Consider the following 18,906-nt stretch of genomic DNA (forward strand, 5'->3'; position numbering starts at 1 on the left):
GATTGGTTGTCTCCCACACGAACCCTGACCGGGGCAGGGATCGAACCTGCAACCCAGGTATGTGTCCTTGACCGGGAATTGAACCTGAGACTCTTCGGTGCGCAGGCGGGCCAATGTTCTAACCATCAAGCCACATGGGCCAGGGCTTAAGAATAAATTTAACCAAGGAAGTGAAAGACCTGTACACTGAAAACTATAAGACATTGATGAAAGAAATTAAAGAAGACATAAATAAATGGAAAGCTATACCCTGTTCTTCGATTGGAAAAATTAATATTGTGAAAATGTCCATACTACCCAAAGTGATCTACAGATTCAATGCAATTCCTATCAAAATTCCAGAGGTGATTTTTACAGAAATAGAAAAAAAACTATCTTAAAATATGTATGGAACCACAAAAGACTCCAAATAGCCAAGGCAATCTTGAGAAAGAAGAACAAAGCTGGAGGCATCACACTTCCTGATTTCAAGCTATATTACAAAGCTATAGTAATCAAAACAGTATGGTACTGGCATAAAAACAGACACATAGACCAATGGAACAAAATAAAGAGCTCAGACATACATCCATGCATATATGGTCAACTAATTTTTGACAAGGGTGACAAGAACATACAATGGAGAAGAATAGTCTCTTTAATAAATGGTGCTGGGAAAACTGGATATCCACATGCAAAAAAATGAAACTGGACCCCTGTCTTGGACCACTCACAAAATTAACTCAAATGGATCAAAGATTTAAATGTAAGACCCGAGACCATAAAACTACTAGAAGAAAATTTATGGAGAAAGATCCTTGACATTGGTCTTGGCAATGATTTCTTGGATAAGACACCGAAAGCTCAGGCAACAAAAGCTAAAATGAGTGGGACTACGTCAAACTAAAGAGCTGCACAACAAATGAAACAATAAATTGACAATGCAACCTACAGAATATGAGAAAATATTTGCAAATCATATATCTGATAAAGGGTTAATATCCAAAATATATAAAGAATTGATAGAACTAAATAGCAATAAAAGCAAATAACCTAATTTAAAAATAGACCTCAACAGACATTTTCCCAAAGAAAACATTCAAATGGCCAATAGGCACTTGAAAAGGTGCTCAGCATCACTAATCACCAGGGAAATGCAAATCAAAACCAGTGAGATGTCACCTCACATTTGTTAGAATGACTATTATAAAAAAGACAAGAGCTAGCCCAGCCGGCGTGGCTCAGCAGTTGAGCATCGACCTATGATCCTGGAGATCGCAGTTTGACTCCTGGTTGGGGCACATGCCCAGGTTGTGGGCTAGACCCCTAGTAGGGGGCATGCAGGAGGCAGCCGATCAATGACTCTCTCATCATTGATGTTTCTCTCTCTCTCTCCCCCTCTCCCTTCCTCTCTCTGAAATCAATAAAGGCATATTAAAAAAAAAGACAAGAGATAGCAAGTGTTGGTGAGGTTGTGAAGAAAGGGGAACCCTTGTGCATTGTTGGTGGGAATGTAACTTGGTACAGCCATTGTGGAAAACAGTATGGAGGTTCCTCAAAGAATTAAAAATATAATTACCATATGATTCCGCAATCTCACTCCTGGGTATATATGTAAAGGAAATAAAATCTTGAAGAAAAAAATCTTGAAGAGATATCTACTCTCTCATTTCATTGCAGCATTATTCACAATAGCCAAGATATGGAAACAACCGAAATGTCTTTCAACAGATGAATATATCTGTATTGTGAGTGTGTGTGAGTGTGTGTGTGTGTGTGTGTGTGTGTGTAATGGAATACACATGCACAGACATATGTACACACACAATGGAATATTATTCAGCCATAAGAAAGAAAATCCTGCCACTTGCAACAACAATGGATAAACATGGAGGGCATTATGTTAAGCAAAATAAGCCACACAGAGAAAGACAAATATTGTGTGGTTATCACTTATATGTGGAATAAGAAAGAAAGAAAAGACAAAAGAAAGCTGATTTTGAAGAAACAGAAAATAGAACGGTGGTTGCCAGGGGCTGGGAGGAAGGGGACATGAGGAGATGTAGGTCAACGGGTACAAACTTTCAGTTAGAAGAGCAAGTTCTGAAGATCTAATGTACAGCATGGTGACCACAGTTAATAACTTGGTATTGCATCCTTGCAAGTTGCTGAGAGTGGATCTTAAGCATTCTCACCACACACGCACATGAGGAAACTATGTGAAGTGGCAGATGTGTTAATTCTCTTGATCTGGGTAATAATGTGTATGTATATCAAATCACCACATTGTACACTTTGAATATGTACAGTGACATATGTCAGTTACTCCTGGATAATGTTGGGAGAGAAATAAAAAGGGCACTGATACACGGAGGAGCATGCTTGTGAAGACACAGGCAGAGACTGGAGGGATGCATCTATAAACCAAGCATGGTTAGGGATTGCTGGCAACCGCCAGAAACCAGGGCAGGCAGGGAACAGATCTTTCTCTAGAGCCTTCAGAGGGAGCATGGTCCTGCTGACACCTTGATTTTGGACTTCTAGCCTCCAGAACAGTGAAAGAATAAATTTCAACTGTTTAAATCCGTCCAGTTTATAGTAATCTGTCCCAGCAGCCCTATGAAACTAATAGGCATACCCTTTTAATAAAGTTAGGAAGTTAGGATATAGGTATAATAAAACTGTACAGGAAATCAGGGAGCGACGAAGACAGGATTCAAAGTGATGGGGACCCCAGGCAGGGAATGAGGGGGGGGGGGGTCTTAGGACTCCTTGTTGGCCATGGTTAGGGTCCTAGCTTTTGTTTTAATTGATGTGCTACCTGGTGTGTACTATATGATTGAAATAACTATGAGCCCTCACCGGTGTGGCTCTGTCACTTGGAGTATCATCCCACGCTCCGGGAGGTCTCAGGTCCCATTCCCAGGCAGGGCACATCGCCAGGCTGTGGGTCTGATCACTGGTGGGGGTGAGTACGAGAGGCAACCAATGTTTCTCTCTCACATCAATGTTTCTCTCTCTCTCTTCCCCTTTCTCTCCCCCTAAATCATTTTTTTTTTAAAATAGTAAGAATCACCAGGTTAAGAAAATAATAAAATAAAATAACGATGAAATTTTAAATAAAAGCAGGTCATATAATGACCAAAGAAGAGAATACACCATGATCTGAGTATGATTTGTCCGTCGTTCTGTGTACCTGAAGTTCACTAAAAAATTACTTAAAAATAAAAATAGAAATCCCTGCCTGCTTCCACATCCATGAGTTCCTCTGGTGCCAGGACGAGGCTGCATCTGTCCCAGGGACTGGCACACCTTCTCAGAGAGGCCTTCCTCACCTCTGCGCTCCATGCCCTCACACCTCTTATCTTTCTCTCTTTTTCCATAGCACATACACTGTCTGACATGCCATGTATTGTACTTGCTTCTGTGTTTATCATCTGTCTTCCCCCAGAATGTAAACCTCATGAGGGCTAAGATTTGCCTAACTGGCTCACGGCTATCTCCCCAGCACCTAGTACAGAGTTTGGCACATAGTAGGTGCTCAAAAAAGGTTGGTTGAATGAATAATTGAATGTATGGATGATTAACAGACTCCAGTGCGTGCGCGCATGTGTGTGTGTGTGTGCACACGCGCACGCACGTGCACACAAGTGTATATGATTTGTAGTGTTGGTGCTACAGATGTACAAGCAGGGCAGGCTGGGGGTGGGGAGCATCTCAGGCTGGGCATGCAGACCTCCCTCCCTTAGTCTGCTCCTCATCACACTGGCACTGACCATGGACCCCAGGAATAAAGACCAGAGCTGACCCAGGCCCCACTCAAGCCAGGACAACACAGAGCCTATGGGGTGCCTCTGTCTCTGGGCTGGTGGTCTGCTGGGCCCTGTGGTAAGAAGACCGTGGGGTGCTCAGGCTGTAAGCAGCCCTCTGGTTCACCTCCAGTAGGTTCCCCACTTGAGCCATCCATTTGCCACTGTTCCTGCTGTTTTCATCTCCCTTTACCACCACTAGTTGCTCCTGTTAATACTTTGCTTTAAGTTAATTCACTTTTCCCCTAAATGGATGGATTTTTTTTAAAAAATATGTTTTTTATTGAATTCAGAGAGGAAGGGAGAGAGAGATAGAAACATTAATGATGAGAGAGTCATTGATTGGCTGCCTCCCGCATAACCCCAACTGGAGATCAAGGAGGCAACCCAGGTATGTGCCCTGACTGAGACTCGAACCAGTGACCTCCTGGTTCATAGGCCAATGTTCACCCAACTGAACCATGCCTGCCGGGCCTAAATGGGTGGATTTTAAAAGAGGTAGGTATGTCACTATCACAAATGGAAAAGCAATACCTGTGCCCCAAATAGAAGGTAACTGTAAACATAAATGCGCAGAAAACAACACATTGTTAAACTCTAGCTTAAGACTGGATTGCCCAAACTCTGAGCCTGAGGTCTACAACCTCCTGGTTATGAGGAAAGGTGGTGTGGAGAGATATTAAAGCAAGCAAGGCTTTATCCCCTTGAACGAGAATGTTGTGATTCATTGCTAGGTGATGCCCTCTCTGTGTCCCACCTAACCTAATCCTGAAGAACTCACCAGTGGGTCACCTCTCACCCTTTGGGAAACTCCCCTCTGGCCAAGCAGTTTTCATTTCATTTTTAGGCCTGGAACCCTTATGGGGATGCCCTGAAAGCAGAGGCCAGCGCAGCCTGGTGGCTGTGGGCTAGGCAGAAAGCCCCAGCTGGAGGGAGTTTCTCATGAGGCTGGCTGAGGTTTCTCTCTTCCCTAGCAAGTCCCTACTTTGTCCCAGCCTTTCGGGCAAAGAGAAGCAGGCACAGGGCCAGGCTGGTACAGGGCAGGCTCAGCTGGGCCACGGCAATCCCCAGGGAGCCAAGATGAGTTCATCCCACACCCTTAGTTATCTTCCTGGCTAATGAGAATCTGAGAACCTTCCTGCAATCGCCAGAGAGGACCCCTGGGACACTGGGGGCAGGGAGGTTCTATGGGCCAAATGTTACCGTGGAGGGAGATGGTAGAGGCCCCAGGAGAGGATATGAGCTCGGGGAGGCGAGCTCTCTACTTCCTGCTTCTTCTTTGTAAGGCAAAAAGCTGAGGCTGGGCCAGGCAGTTAGGGCGGCGGTTAGGTGCAGGACTCTGAAACCTCCTGTGTGAGCTTTAGTCCAGGCTTAGTGCTTGCCCCTTATGTGGCCTTAAACAAGGGCCTTAGCCCCTCACCACTCAGAGTGTGGTACCCCAAATATCAGCACCACCTGGGAGCTTCTGAGAAATGCAGATCTCACACCTAGACCTTCTGAGACAGAATCTGTATTTTAACAAGACCCCCCAGATAATTTCTGTGCACATATGCCACCCTTTGCCTCAGTGACCCCATCTGTTAAATGGGGATTAAAATGAGTTTATGCACATGTAGTGCTTTGAACAGTGTTTGCTGCTATTATTATTTATTGTTATCGTTACTGTTATTATTGAAGCAACTCAATTTGGGCAAGATGATGGCTGGGCCCAAATGAGCTACTCCCAGGCCCCCACCTCTCAGCACCCCAGAGTTGACTTACATGGGACCCACATGAAGATGAGGAGCTTGAGGCTTAGAGAAGTGCAGTAACTTGTCCAAATTCCAAATGGGGAAGCCCAAGTTCACCCCCACACCTGTCAGACCCTTTTATTAATGTTAACACTAAATGGGTGGGATTGCTGCCTCCGCACCAAGCACTTGAGGTGCTCACAACCACCCTGTGAAGTCAACCTTACTGTCATCCCCATTTTTCAGATGAGGAAACTGAGGCACAGAGAGGTTAGGCTGCTTTTCCAAAGCTACCCAGAAGGAAAGGCTGGATTTGGACCTGGGCAGTCTGACTCTCAACTTCTGTGCCATGTTATATTCCACCTCACCATTTTTTTCTCCCGGAATCTTTTCCCCAAAAGTGTCCCTGCCTCCTCTGTCATCACTTTGCCAGCCCTAGCCCTGAGGCTCCAAACTTGCCCCTCCCACTTCCTCACCACTAATAAGGTCTTTGCCAACTTCAGGCTGTGACCAGAGAGACCAATGGAACTGGGTCGGCGGGAAGAACCTGTTTCCTTCTGCCCTGGGCTCCCAGGTGTGGCTGATGGGACAGGAGCCTTTGAGAGCAGTACTGGACAGACTGGGGAGCAGGAGTTGTTTCGGATACTTGGCTCTGGCCTCTGGGGCAGCTGGCCTGGAGCCAGGTCTCCCTCTGCGCCTCTCTCCCCTATTTCTGTTCAACTGCCCACTCACCATCTGGGCCTGGCCTCTTGGAAAGGATGCAGCTGGGCCAGGCCTGGAGCTCTGCAGTCTAATCATTCATTCATTCATTCATTCATTCATTCATTCATTCATTCAACATACATGTATTCAGCACCTACTGTATGCCAGGTACTGTTTTGCAGACACAGCAATGAATGAACCTGACCTACTCCTGGGGAAGAGACAGACCAAACCGAATCACACATCCTGAAAAATGCACAAGTTCACAATGCATGGGGGGACAATAACAAAGGGAACCATTCTCGGGTGGAGATCAGGCAGGGACCTCTTGAGGAAGAACATTTAAGCTGAGATCTGAAAGATGAAGTGGAAGAATGTTGCAGCTAGAGGACACAGCATGGGCAAAGGCCCAGAGATGGGAAACAGCTTGGTGCATCTGAAGCAGGAAAGAGACCAATCAGCCAGGATGCCCTGGACGGAGTAAGGAGAGCCTGGCTACCATGGCATTGTGAGTTGAGTCCTCCATCTTCTCCCAAAGGGTCTACTTTAGGCCAGGAGAGACGTTTCCAGCTGACAAGCCCCCCAGCTCCCAGGATGAGGGGCTTCACCTGCCCCCTCCTATCTTCCAAGCCAGAGGCAGTGACCTGGGGGGACTTGGGCCACAGAGGTCTTGGAGGACCCACCCTCACCCTCTTGGGGGCCCTAGCTGGCCACAAGGCTGGGTGTCCTTTCACTGGATTCCCTACTTGGGTGGACAAGGGGAAATCCCAGGCCTGGCCTCAAATCCTGCCTTCATCACAAGCTAGTTGTGCTACTTTTGTTCCGCGGAGCCCCAGGTTCCTCATCTGCAAAATGGGATAGTTCTTCCTTTCCGAGTGTCTTGATAAAACGTGTTGAGTGGTTAGTACAGGGCGGGGCACTTGGCGGAGGCCTAATCAGGGTTATTACGTTAAATAACCAAGATTATAAGCAGCCAAGGGAGTGCAAACTCCCGGCAGCCTCAGCCCTCAGGAGAATGAGAGCTCCGTGAGGTGGTGGAGACCTTGTGTCCTTGTCGGCGGGTCTCGAGGCGACCGGGGCACCAGGCACAGGGGTCGGTGCTCCGTAAATGTTGGTTGAATGAATGAATGAATGAATGAATGAATGAATGAATGAATGAATGAATGAATGAATGAAAATAAACATATGAACTAACGAACGAGTGAATAACCAGCTCCCCGCCCCAAGCAAGGCCGTTCAGCGCAGGGATTCTGCTGCTCTCCAGCCCTGGCCCGGGAACCCGCCGCTCCCGCTTCCGAGCAACACTTTTATCTGCTGTGAGCCTCAGTTTCCCCCTCTGCAAACTCCGGGTGTATAAGGCCAGCCTCTGCGGTCGGAAGGAGGATTCCTGGCCCGGGGCCCGCAGCCGGGGGCGCCCAATCCTCGCGCGCGGAGGCTAAACGCGCCCCCCGCCCCCTTGCAGCCAGATGCGCGCAGCCCCCGCCCCGCCTTAGCCGCCCCGGCCCCGGGGCACGTGACCCCGCCCCGCCGTCCCAGCGCGCGCTCCCATTGGCCTTGCCGGGCGGTTCCGCCCCCGTCCGGGGGTGGAGCCTGAGGGGCCCCGCCTGCCCGCCGCCGAGCTGGGGCTCCTGCGTCCCAGCGGAGCGCTGGGGCCGGACCGGGCTGGCTGGCGGGCGGAGCCGGTCCGCAGGGTTGCTGCGGGGCGTTCAGGCCAAGCTGCGGGCGGCGACATGGTGAGAGGGTCGGGCCGGGCTGGGCGATCCGGCCGGGCTGGGGCTTGCGGGAGGGGAAGAGGCGGCCTGGGATGGGGTGGGGGCACGCGCTGGGTGGCTTGGCCCCACGCCGGGGTTGGGGGGGTTGGGGGTGTCCCTGCGGCGGGGGAGGGGCAGCCCGGGCGGGGACGCGGCTTCGGGGGGAGGGTCTGTTCCGGGGGGCCGCGCCCGCGGGCGGGGGTTCTTTGTCCGCTGCGCTGCGGAGAGATCGGGACAAAGGAGGCGGCGGGGGGCGGCGGCCGCTTTGCGGGGGGCTGGTGTTCCCCCTACCCGGTGCATGCCCCCTATTGCGGCCCGCAGTTTCGCGCCCCCGGCCGGCCGCCGGGCTTCTCACGACTTTTGGGGTGTTAAAAAAAAACCACGGAGGCAGCGCGGGTCCTCGCAGCCCCCGGGTGGTCAGGAGCGCACCGGGTGGCAGGGGTGGGGTCCTGGCGAGGTCTGGCACCCATTTGGCAGGTGGAGAAACTGACAACGGGCCGCAGCGTTTGGTGCTCGGTTCCGTCGGCGGTGACTGCGCGGTGTGGGCATGACTGGGTCTCGCGGACGCTGGTTCTCCCTCCCCTCCTCCCCCTCCCAGGTCAGGCAGACTGGAGTTATCTTTCCAGCTGTCCTACCCCTTCCAGCTGTCGCCCCCTGGGCCAAGCCCCTTCCTCCAGCCTCGCATAGCTCCTCAGAATGGGAGAGACGACGGCATCGCTGGGAGGGTTAAATGAGAGGATGCGTGGAGCGCGCCTGGCACCGCGCCTGCACGTAGCCCGTGCTCAGCACGAGGGAGTTGCTGGGGCGCTTGTCATCCCTGTGTACCCCGCATAGAGCCCTCTGCCCGGGTCTCCCAGCCTCCTCCTGCTGGGTGCGGGGGAGGGGAGGCTGACTGAGTTCACCTGTCCCCTGGCCCTTCAAGCACGGGTCAGGGGAGGTGTGGGTCAAGAATATCAAAATAAAATAAAATAAAATAAACATCACACTTTAGAGTCAAGGTTGAAATCCGGGACTCTGTATGCAGGCTAGCTGGATTTGAATCCCTGTGCCGCTAATTTTGAGCTGTGTGACCTTGGGCAATTGATTTAACTTCTCTGAGCCACAGATTCTTTATCTGCAAAGTGGGTTGTTTTGAGGCTGAAAGGAGATGATCCTGTGAAGTGTTTAGCTTAGTGTTCGGCACATAGTAATCTTCGCCAACTTTTGTCAGGCATCTGTTATTACCAAGCTTGTTTAGCCAAGTGGGCTGACCCTAAGGCAGCCTGTGAGAATTACCAGTAGCTGATTCACAGGGTGGGGGCATGAGCCTCAGCCCTTGGGCTGCAGGAGACCCAGTCTGACCTTGGGACAGAACCCAGGCTCTGCCCCAGCCAGCTTCCTCTTCTGAAGAGGGGAACCTAGGAGGTTCTGGTGTGAGTTTCCTCTTCTGGAGGGTGGGGTAGCAGATGAGATAACACTGGCCGAGGAGCTGGGCACAGCCCTGTAATGGCTAGTCTCCCATGAGCATCCCCTCTGCTCTTGGTCCTGGCATTTAGAGGACAGGGGCCTTGTGTCCCAAGGACAGCTGGGGCCTGTCACAGAGCAGACGTTCCACCTGCGCCCTGACTGTGCCCAGTAGTGCCCCGTCCTCTCTACTATTTTACGTTCCTAATCAGAAACTGGACAGGAAATGTTTCTGATTTATAAACTGGAGTCTCATGAAGGGGCAGAGCTGGGTTTGTTGGCACAACAAGCCGGTGGCTTTGTTAGGAAAGGGGGTCATGGCTTAACCCCTAGGGGCAGTGCTGGAAGCCCCTAGGGTCTGGGTGATCAGCCCCCTTTAAATGGGGCAGCCCCAGAAGGTAGGAATGGTGAGCTAGTGTCCAGCTGGGCTGGGTGACACTTGTGATATGCTCAGTTAAGTGAGAAGGCGGTAGCCAAGTGTCCCTGAGGAGGGGACTATTTGTGGCATTGGGCCTGGACCAGGCTCTGTACCCTCCTGGGAGTCAGGTCCTTGGGGAAAAGGGATACTAAGGGCTCACTGTCCTCTCTATGGCACCCAGGAAGGCATGGTACCTGGTGTCAGGCAAACCTTATAGCCCCATGGCCCTCCTGTTTTCACATTCATCACTTCTCATACTCCCCACAACTTTGGTGGGTAAGGTCTGGGCCTCATTCCCATTTTGCACACTGAGAAACAGGCCATTAGGAGCAGCTTGCTTGGCTAGGTCAAAACAGCTCACAATAGCAAGTCAAGAAAGAGGTGGGGTGGGGTGAACAAGGGGTCTCAAATCTGCCTTTTGCTGGCTGTGGCCCCCCTGTGCCTTGAGTGTACAGTGACCCATGGAATGGGGTTAGGGCTTAGTTTGGGGGTGCTGTGAAGAGTCAGGGATAACTGGAAACCCACCTTATATTGGGGAACACTTAAGCTGTGGGCCTCTTAGGGCCAGCAGGACAGTGGGAGGTGCTGGCTATGGGGAGGACTATCTTTTTGAACCCATTGGTGGGCAGAAGGGACCAGGGGTAGGGAGTTCAGAGGAGTGGACTCTGCAGACTGGAGAGGCTGGGCTTTAGGGCTTGTTTTTCCAGGAGCAGTGGGTGAGATTGAGGTCAGGTTCAGACCACCCTTGGCCAAGGGAGGCAGGACCAAGGGCCCACGGAGTGGGAAGGTGGAGGGAGAGTAGAGATTGGCCCTGTATGTTTGGGGGGGATCCAAATCACCTTGGGCTTCCAATGCCAACTTTTGTCCTGACTGAGGGAGCTGGCAAGGAGATGCTACATAGGTTGAGGTGGGGGAATCTGGTTCATCACCTAGCCTCAGAGTGACCGGAGACCACAGGCCCCTAGCTGTGCTTTGGTATCCAAGCTGGCCCAACCCTCTGCACTTGGGGCTCCCCTTCTGGGGTCACATCCTGCTTTCTAGCTATCCACTCAAATGCTCTGTGCCTCAGTTTCCTCATCTATAAAATGGGGGTGACAATGGTGAGCAGCGTTAGCCGCAGGGGTGTTGGGAGGGTTAAATGATTGTATGGAATAAATGTTAACTACTCTGATGATTGTTCTGAGGGGGTCAGTTTCCTAGGTGCCATCCTGGGTATCTATTCAGCCCAAGCTGTGGCCCTTCCTGTCTCACCTAGGGGCTTTCCTGGATTAAGGTGAAGGGGCAGTTAATTTGCAGAAGACACCTTGGCTCAGAGGGCCACAGGGGTGGGGGGTAGAGGAAGCCCCAGGAGAGGCAAAGCAACCCAGGCCAGCCAGCCTCCCTCATGCTTCAGGTTTCCTCTAGGCTCTGCTTCTTGGAGGCCTCCTCCCCTCCCCGCCGCTCAGCACTCACTCACAGTGACAGCTGCCCCTCCATGGGCCCAGGGCCCAGGATCCATCTGCACACTTTGCTCCCACCCCTAGCCTGTTCTCCCCTGCAGGCTACTGGCTGCCTTGAGTCTGTTCCGACAGACATGGGGACCCATGTCCAGGGTCCTGGGAGTAGCTTAGGAGTGAGGGAGCTGGCTAATGGATGGGTAACTGCTAACTGTGATCCCCATGAGAACAGGGTCTCCTCTGACTCATCACTAGATCCCTGGGCTTGGAGCACTCAGCAGACATCTATTGAGCACCTGTTGTGTGCCAATAATGGGGCTAGGGATCCCGCAGTGGGCAAGATGGTCAATGTCCTCCTCTTTCTGGCTCAGAGTCCACTGCAGGAAGAAGACAGCAGCCAGGGAAACGTGTTCCCTGACCCAAGAGGATGTCAGATAGCAGAGAGTGCTAGGAAATAAAATGTAGTGCAAGTGATGGTAAGTGTGGGGGTAAAGCATCTGGAGCCAGGGTGTTCTGGGACGGCATCCTCCAAGAGGTGCCTTCTAAGAAAGTCCCCCAAAATTGGAAGGAACCAGACATGGGACAGTCAGGGAGGAACATTCCAGGCCGAAGGAACAGAAAGTGCAGAGGCCTTGAGGTGGGAGGGTGGAGGGTATGCAGCAGCTTGGGGAGGCAAGGAGTTTAGATTCTCTGCTGATACTGGAGAGGGTTCTGAGCAGGGGATGACGTAATTAGATTTTTTAAAAGGAGTTCTCAAGGAAATACTTGCTGAGTGAATGAAGGAACAAACAAATGCACTCAGGGGAGGGCCAAGGGAGCATAGGCCAGGCATGACTATGGCCTGGTCACCTGGTTCTGTGCTCATGGGGGTGAGGGGCCCAGACTGGGCTGTGCCCACTCCTTGCCTGGTCAGGGGCAGCAGACACTTGGTAGTGTCTTTTGAGGTTTCCACACCGCTCAGAGAGTCCCTCTGAGTTGGAGGGCTGCCTCTGCCTTGGTTTCCTCATTAGTTTGGGACCACTGGCTTCAGTGGGTTTGGCCCCTGGGGTCCCCCATCTCCAGATCTTGCTGTCATTGTTTGATTTCCCAAACCACCCCCACTCCCCAAACACACACAGACTTCCCTTTCTGAATTGATACTGAATTCCCTTGCTGTCCATGAGCACAGTGGGAGGGCAGGCACCTCAGCAAGCACTGCACCAGAAAGGTCCACTGGAGAGAGGGAGGTGGGGAGGGACAAGGCAGGTAGGTGGTCTCCTCAGCAGGAAGAGAAAATGGAAGTCAGGCTTGGGCAGGGACAGGAGTCACCTGTCCCATCTAGAGGGCTGAGAGGACAGGCTGAACAGGTTTGTGGGAGGATACAGCAGCCCTGATCGTGGAGGGGAGAGCCAGGATGACTTGTGCACTGGGGCATGGGGCTGTGCAGGACCACTCATGGAGCACACAGCCTGATAGGGGAAGTGGGCGCTAACCAGATGGCTATATTACAAAAGCAGGGTTGCAAGCTGAGGCTAGTGCCCTGGAGGGAGGAAATGAGTGTAGTTGCAGAACCAAGAGACCCTCCTGGACTGTGGGGTCAGGAGGCTTCCCCGCCTGAGCTGGAGTTAACTGTTTCAGGGTGTTTCAACCTCCACACTGTTGATCTTTGTTGGGGTGGGGGGACTGTCCCATGCTCTGTGGGATCTTGAGCAGCATCCCTGCTCTCTGTCCACTCAGTACCAGTATCCCCACACACACACCAGTTTTGCCAACCAAAAATATCTCCAGATATTGCCAAATGTCTCCTGGGGGACACAATGCCCCGCTGAGAACCACTGAACAAGGGCAAGGAGAGCAGAGCATTTGGGCACAGGTACTGGCCTGGGCAGCAAGGCTTGTGGATGCATCATGCCAGGTTCTGTAGGTCACTGTAAGGACTTGTGGGCTTTTCCTCTGGGTGACAAGGGCACTGGCTGCAGTGGGCCCACACGGTAGATCAGGGAGCCGGGAGCCTGTTGAGTGATAACAGTGGCATAACCCTGGAGGTGGTAAGAAGGGGGCAGACTCCAGGGATATCACCCGCCTATTGCCCAGGATCCTTCTGCAAATGTGGGCATTGTGGCAGGTGGAACTCAGGGGTTTGTAGAGTTTTCCCAGGGCCTGGTCCCCAGACAGACTCCAAAGTGTTGACCTTCAGGTAGACCTGGCCTTGGGTGAGGGGGAGACTTCCTAGTGTGGATAAAAATTATTTCTAATTAAGGCTGTTATTGCTCAAGGATGGCAGGTTCCATCCTATTGGGCGGGAAAAACTTTCCCTTCCAACACTGTCAGTCTTCTCAAAAAAACGAATTGGAACAGCTTGCTCTCACTGAGTGCCAACTTGGTGCTTTTCCACATCCTCATAACCACACCACCTGGTGTTAGTTACTGTTATTTGCTCTGCTTATGGTGAGATGTGAGAAATAAAGTACAGGGTCTTGGGACCCAGGGGAGCCTACTAGCTTTAGCACTCCCAATCTTAGTGGGCTGTTGCTGGCCTCACGTACAGTGAGTCTTCTGCACTTCCCACAGCTGCGCTCTCCTTTGCCCCTCACCAGCCCCATTAACGGGCCTCAATGAGGTGGAGTTGTCTCAGGTTTGGAGGCCAGGAAATGGTGGTCCAGCAATAACATCCCCTTCCACCTTCACCCACACCAGCTGATGCTCCAGCTTGTGACCAGCGCCCTCAGCTCCTTGCACTTGCCTGCAGGCCCTTTCTTGACTTCAGAGCCTTAGCAGATCCTGTTCTCCAAGGGCTGGCTTTTCCTGTACATCTTAGCATCAGCGTTGCCTCCCTATGTCCTGCCCCACCCAGTCTAGCATCGTGGGACCTGGTCCCCTATCATCCTGGCATGGTATTTCCGCATTTGTAGTGATATGTGTTTGGTGTATTGACCTGTTTGCAGTCTCGCTCCTGCACCAGACGCTGAGCTTGGGTAGGGCAGGGCGGTCTGTCTTGAGTGCCTCCATCTTCCAGGACTTTGCTCCCTCACTTCCCTCTCAGATGGCGTGGTGGACCAGGACTCTTACCAGGAGGCTGCAGTTCCCCTATGGGCAAAGGCTGTCATCGCCTGCACACTTTCACAGGTGTTCTGAAGACTTGGTTGAGCTACATGTCACCTGTTCATGAGGGGCTGTTCACTTCCCTGCTGTCAAGTCCCTCATCTCTGGCCATGATGAAGCACTGGCTTTCAGTCCCTGAATTGTTATGAACACCCAGTGGTGCTGGGCTTCTAGAACATTCATCTTAGACCATCTTTTGAGCCTGGGCTGCAGTGCGGTTCACAGGTTGTAGATTCCCTTCTCCCCCACACCTCAGGCTCTGTGGCTGGGCCAGGGTGGCTGCCTGTCTGGTAGCAGAAGCACTGAAGATAGTGAATGGAAGTTGGCCAGGGTGAGTGAGGAGAAGGCTGGTAATATCACAAAGAAACAGTAAAAGCCAACCAGCATGTTTTCATTAGGATGAGGGCGGGATGGTCAGGCTTCAGAACTGATTACAGTTAGACCCTATGGAAGAGCCAAGGTGAGCTCATCAGCTGTTGGAGTGCCTTGCAGAGTCCCCAGTGTAGCCTCATGTCTCTCTGTCTTTCAGGGCTCTTGTGTCCAGCCTGAGTTCCAGCCTCACTGAGCCGGTCACCCCCAAGACCTTCCCGCTGAGGAAGCCTTCCCCAGCACTGACCATGTCTATTATGGACCACAGCCCCACCACTGGTGTGGTCACAGTCATTGTCATCCTCATTGCCATCGCTGCCCTGGGGGCCTTGATCCTAGGCTGCTGGTGCTACCTGCGGCTGCAGCGCATCAGCCAGTCAGAGGACGAGGAGAGCATCGTGGGGGATGGCGAGACCAAGGAGCCCTTTCTGCTGGTGCAGTACTCAGCCAAGGGACCGTGTGTGGAGAGGAAGGCCAAGCTGACCCCCAACGGCCCAGAAGTACACGGCTGAGCTGGGACGCAGAGGCTCCTGAGCCTATTTGCAGGCAGCTGAGAGGCACGTGAGAGGGAAACCACAGACATGCTGCCACTGAGAGGAGGGGTTGACACTTGCTGGCATGGCCTCGCCAGGCTTTTATCGCATGCACTGACTCCTGGGGTCCCAGCTGTCCCAAGCCAGGACTTGGTGGCCCTGGGCATCCCCTCTGCCTCCTGGTGGGGCTGCCCATTGCAGGCAGTGGGCAGACCTAACCTTGCTGGGGTTCAAGGCCCCATAGCGCTTTTGTTACTTGAATGTTTAGCTGAGCCTGTTTTTGATGGAGCTACTACTGTAACGCGTGAACTCATAAACCTGTGAACTGTAAATAGGCCCCAGAAGCACGTGTTTAAACCTTTTTTGCTGATTTTTAAAAATATCAGATAGCTTACATGGGACTGACCCTACTAATGATAAGCTAAATCAAGGCTGTGGGGGAGGGTCTTAGACATGTAAGGCCCAAGTTGCACTTGGCAGGGGCCTCTAATATATATATGTGTGTGTGTATGTAGAGGATGTGACATGTCAGTTTTAAGTTTCGGAGCTGACAGGTTGGGGTGTTGTGGTGATTTCTGCTTGGTTAGCAATGGATGGAAGAACCATACCACCGGCTCTTTCTCTAGGTAGGACCGGCTGTTAAATACCAGTTCCTGTTGATATTGCAAGGAAGCTACTGCAGCTGCTTGGGAGCCAGTGAAGGACAAGTCAGGGCACATGTCCTGAGGGCTACCAGGCATCCTAGTGGCAGAGCAGTTTCTTGCCCCTATGGTCTTGAGCATGCCGAGCACTCCCTGTCCCCATCCATGTCCAGTTACCCCCCCCCCCCCCCCCCCCCGCATTAGTGAGTGCAGGCTTCCCAGAGCAGGCAGTGGCTACTTTTATCTGAAACCCATTGGCCCAGGAGAAAAAATTGTGGTTTTTATTTGTTGTTGTATTTAATATTTTCTGCACTGGAGGGGAGGGGGAAGGGACTGAGTTTTCCTCCACTCCCTCCCTTTTCACAAATCAGTTTCCTTTCTTAAATTACCACTCACCTGCTAGGTACTAGATTTTACTCTCCTCAGTGGATCACCTAGGAGAGTCCCCTGACTCCACTAGAACACCAAGTGCGGTAGAAGGACATTTCTTATGTACATGTGTACACAGGAGCCCCAGATGTTCCCTGACTGCCTGTGCTTAGTGAGAACCTGGGGGGACTGGGTGGGGGAGAGGGAGTTTCAGGTTCTGAACTTAAGTTTTCAAAAAGATAAGGAGTTAGTGGCTCCTGGATCAGGCCAGCGCCTCCACAGCCTGCCATCTCTAAGGTGTCCCTTGTGTGAACTTGCTTAGATTTTTAATCCCACCCCTATAAACACATTCTTACTATCATGCTTAAACCATGACTTGTATCGGCATCCTGGGTAATAAACTGTAGGCCAGCCCTGGCTTAATCTCGGTGAACTGGCCCTTAGCACTTGAATGGCCTAGCAGCATGGGCATGGAGCTCCCAGGGGCTCTCAGCCTTGCTCACCAGCTCCCACCACCATCAGAGCCCTGGCCTCGGGGTCAGGCTGAAGGCGGATTACCTCTGGCCTCATTCAAGTCTCTAAAAAGCATGTTGAACTAATCTACTTTCTAGAACCCCAAGAAGGGCGCTTAAGGAACATTTATTTTAGCAGTATATGCCTAAATTGGAGTCAGACATTAAGTAATAGCTTGGGGGGAGGGAGCAGGGTAGCTAGTTAGGCAGTTTGAGCCAAAGACAAGAAGAAATGTCTTTGGCCCTAGCTCCAGATGCTCAAGCATGAGAATTAGGCTGGAGACCAGCAGAGGCCCTACAGGCTGGGAGGAGGAGACAAGTTCCAAAGGTGCCAACTTGAAAATCAGGGAGAAGGTTTGCTTTCTAATGAAGGATGCTCATGAAAAAAATGGAAGGTGTTTGATCCATTCCTCTTGCATTCCAGAACTTCCAAGCTTTCTACCTCTACTTTCTGCAGTAGCAGCATACACCTAGGCTGTCTTTCACCCTAGTAACCCAGGAGCACCTGGGACTTGCATTTTCAGTCACTGATCCTGACCCTGAAAAAGACCATCACGTGACTGTCAGACTTGCCCTGAGGTTTTTACTGTGCACCAGTGAAGTTTGGGTTTTGAAATGCTGAAATGTCACTTTCTCCTTAGTTCCACTTTTGGAAGTTCTTTATTCCACTCCTTGGTTGCCAGGGATGACATCTTTGCAGCTTGAATCTGGCTCATCAGCAAGATGGCAGTGCCAGGTGAAGGTCACAGGCATGGTGGGGCACTCTTGGGGGTCTTTGAGAGGAAAGTGAAAGTGCCTGTAGAACTGATGAACCACCACATAATAGCTCTCACTGTTCTTATTTATCAATAGCTACTTTTTTTTAGTGTAGACACCAGAGCCACACACTCAACTGGCTTAGTAAGTTATGACCTCTCATTGAATTCTTTCTGAATAGCCCACTGTTGTATTCAAGTTTCCTGACTAGTCAGTCAAGAAATTAACATTTCATCCTGTATGTCATCACAGAAGCAACAGTAGGAGAATGGGGAGGGAACTCTGACACTGAGCCACTAAAATATGGACTGATTTTTCAGATAAACCTTCAAATGGACTGTGCTACTGTTTTTGTCTCAAAGTTACCAAGTTTGTGCAATAAGTGGAAGGGATGTCATCCCTGTTCAATAAAAGTTGAATGACGTTCACATTGATTTTCTAGACCACTGAGAAAATCTTTATTTACAATAAATTTCAATAAAATTTGCATAAATATATTCCCAATGTACAGTTTTCACCTCTGATTTCTTCATGTCATTTAAAAAGTTAGTCTGTCCTATTCTCATTGCTTTTTTCAGCCGCCAGCGGGGAGCTGTTATTGGCAGGTGGGGGGGTGCTGCCAGGTAACTGGGGAGCCCCTGAGGGCTCAGGGTAGTCAGAGTGCACCTCCTCCGGGGGAGTGAGATCTTCATCTCTGTCCCTGCCCTCCAGTTTCCGCTCCATGGTCGCCACCAGGATCTTGAGCCACGTGTTCTCGGTGAGCAGGTTTTCTGAGGCATCAGCCAGCTCCTGGAGCTTTTGGGCCACCTCCTCCAGCTCCCTGGTCTTCTGCTCATACAGGGCCTGCAGCTGCTCGCTGTGCAGCTGGAGCAAGCTGTGCTGCTGCTCTAGGGTCTGCTGCTGCTGCAGCAGCCGGTGCTCATCCCTGCGTGCACTGGACAGCTGGGCCTCCACCTGCATTTGTGCTTGCTGCAGGGTGCTGATTTCGGCCCTCAGCTTCTGGATCTCTCTCTCCAAATGGGAGATGTGCCCCTGCTGTAAGACTGCCTCACTCTGAAGACACTCTTTGGTCGGAGGGTTAGCCAAGTTCTGGGGGACAGAAGCAGGGTCTGAGTGATGCAAAATGAACCTCAGCAGGTTTGGAAGGGTGATGGGAAGGTCTTCAGGGTATTTCACACTTAGGTCCTTTCTGAAGAGAAAGGGAAAGGAGTCAAAGATGAGAGTCACACCAACATGTTTAGTCGAAAACCAGACTGCTACTGAAGGTCAGACCATTTATTTCCTACAGAAGACATTCTGAGAATTGGACTTAACTGACATTAGCAAGGAAAAGTTATCTGGGCAAAAAATTTCCTACAAAGTTGAGGATATGCCACA

General features: G+C 51.3%; 2 protein-coding genes across 4 annotated transcripts in view; one reads left to right on the forward strand and one right to left on the reverse strand.

Moving 5' to 3' along the window:
• The first annotated feature begins 7,827 nt into the window (after positions 1-7,827).
• On the forward strand, positions 7,828-18,033 carry SNN (stannin). The gene is made up of 2 exons (XM_081131621.1): positions 7,828-7,953; positions 14,879-18,033. Exon 2 carries the CDS (start codon positions 14,967-14,969, stop codon positions 15,228-15,230), a length of 264 nt encoding a protein of 87 aa, XP_080987747.1. The 5' UTR covers positions 7,828-7,953; positions 14,879-14,966; the 3' UTR covers positions 15,231-18,033.
• The window catches only part of TXNDC11 (thioredoxin domain containing 11), a 58,136-nt gene continuing 57,187 nt past the window's right edge, over positions 17,958-18,906 (reverse strand). For all 3 annotated transcript variants that reach the window (XM_081131618.1, XM_081131620.1, XM_081131619.1), the window contains one exon: positions 17,958-18,718. In XM_081131618.1, coding sequence (XP_080987744.1) covers positions 18,076-18,718 — 643 coding nt within the window. In that variant the 3' untranslated portion in view covers positions 17,958-18,075. The remainder of the gene's footprint in view (positions 18,719-18,906) is intronic.

Source organism: Miniopterus schreibersii (genome assembly GCF_964146895.1).
Source record: "Miniopterus schreibersii genome assembly, chromosome: 3".
Classification (NCBI taxonomy): Eukaryota; Metazoa; Chordata; class Mammalia; order Chiroptera; family Miniopteridae; genus Miniopterus; species Miniopterus schreibersii.

What these genes read in the sequence shown, in the direction of transcription:
- SNN (XM_081131621.1), top strand. Translation starts at nt 14,967, where the DNA reads ATGTCTATTATGGACCACAGCCCCACCACTGGTGTGGTCACAGTCATT.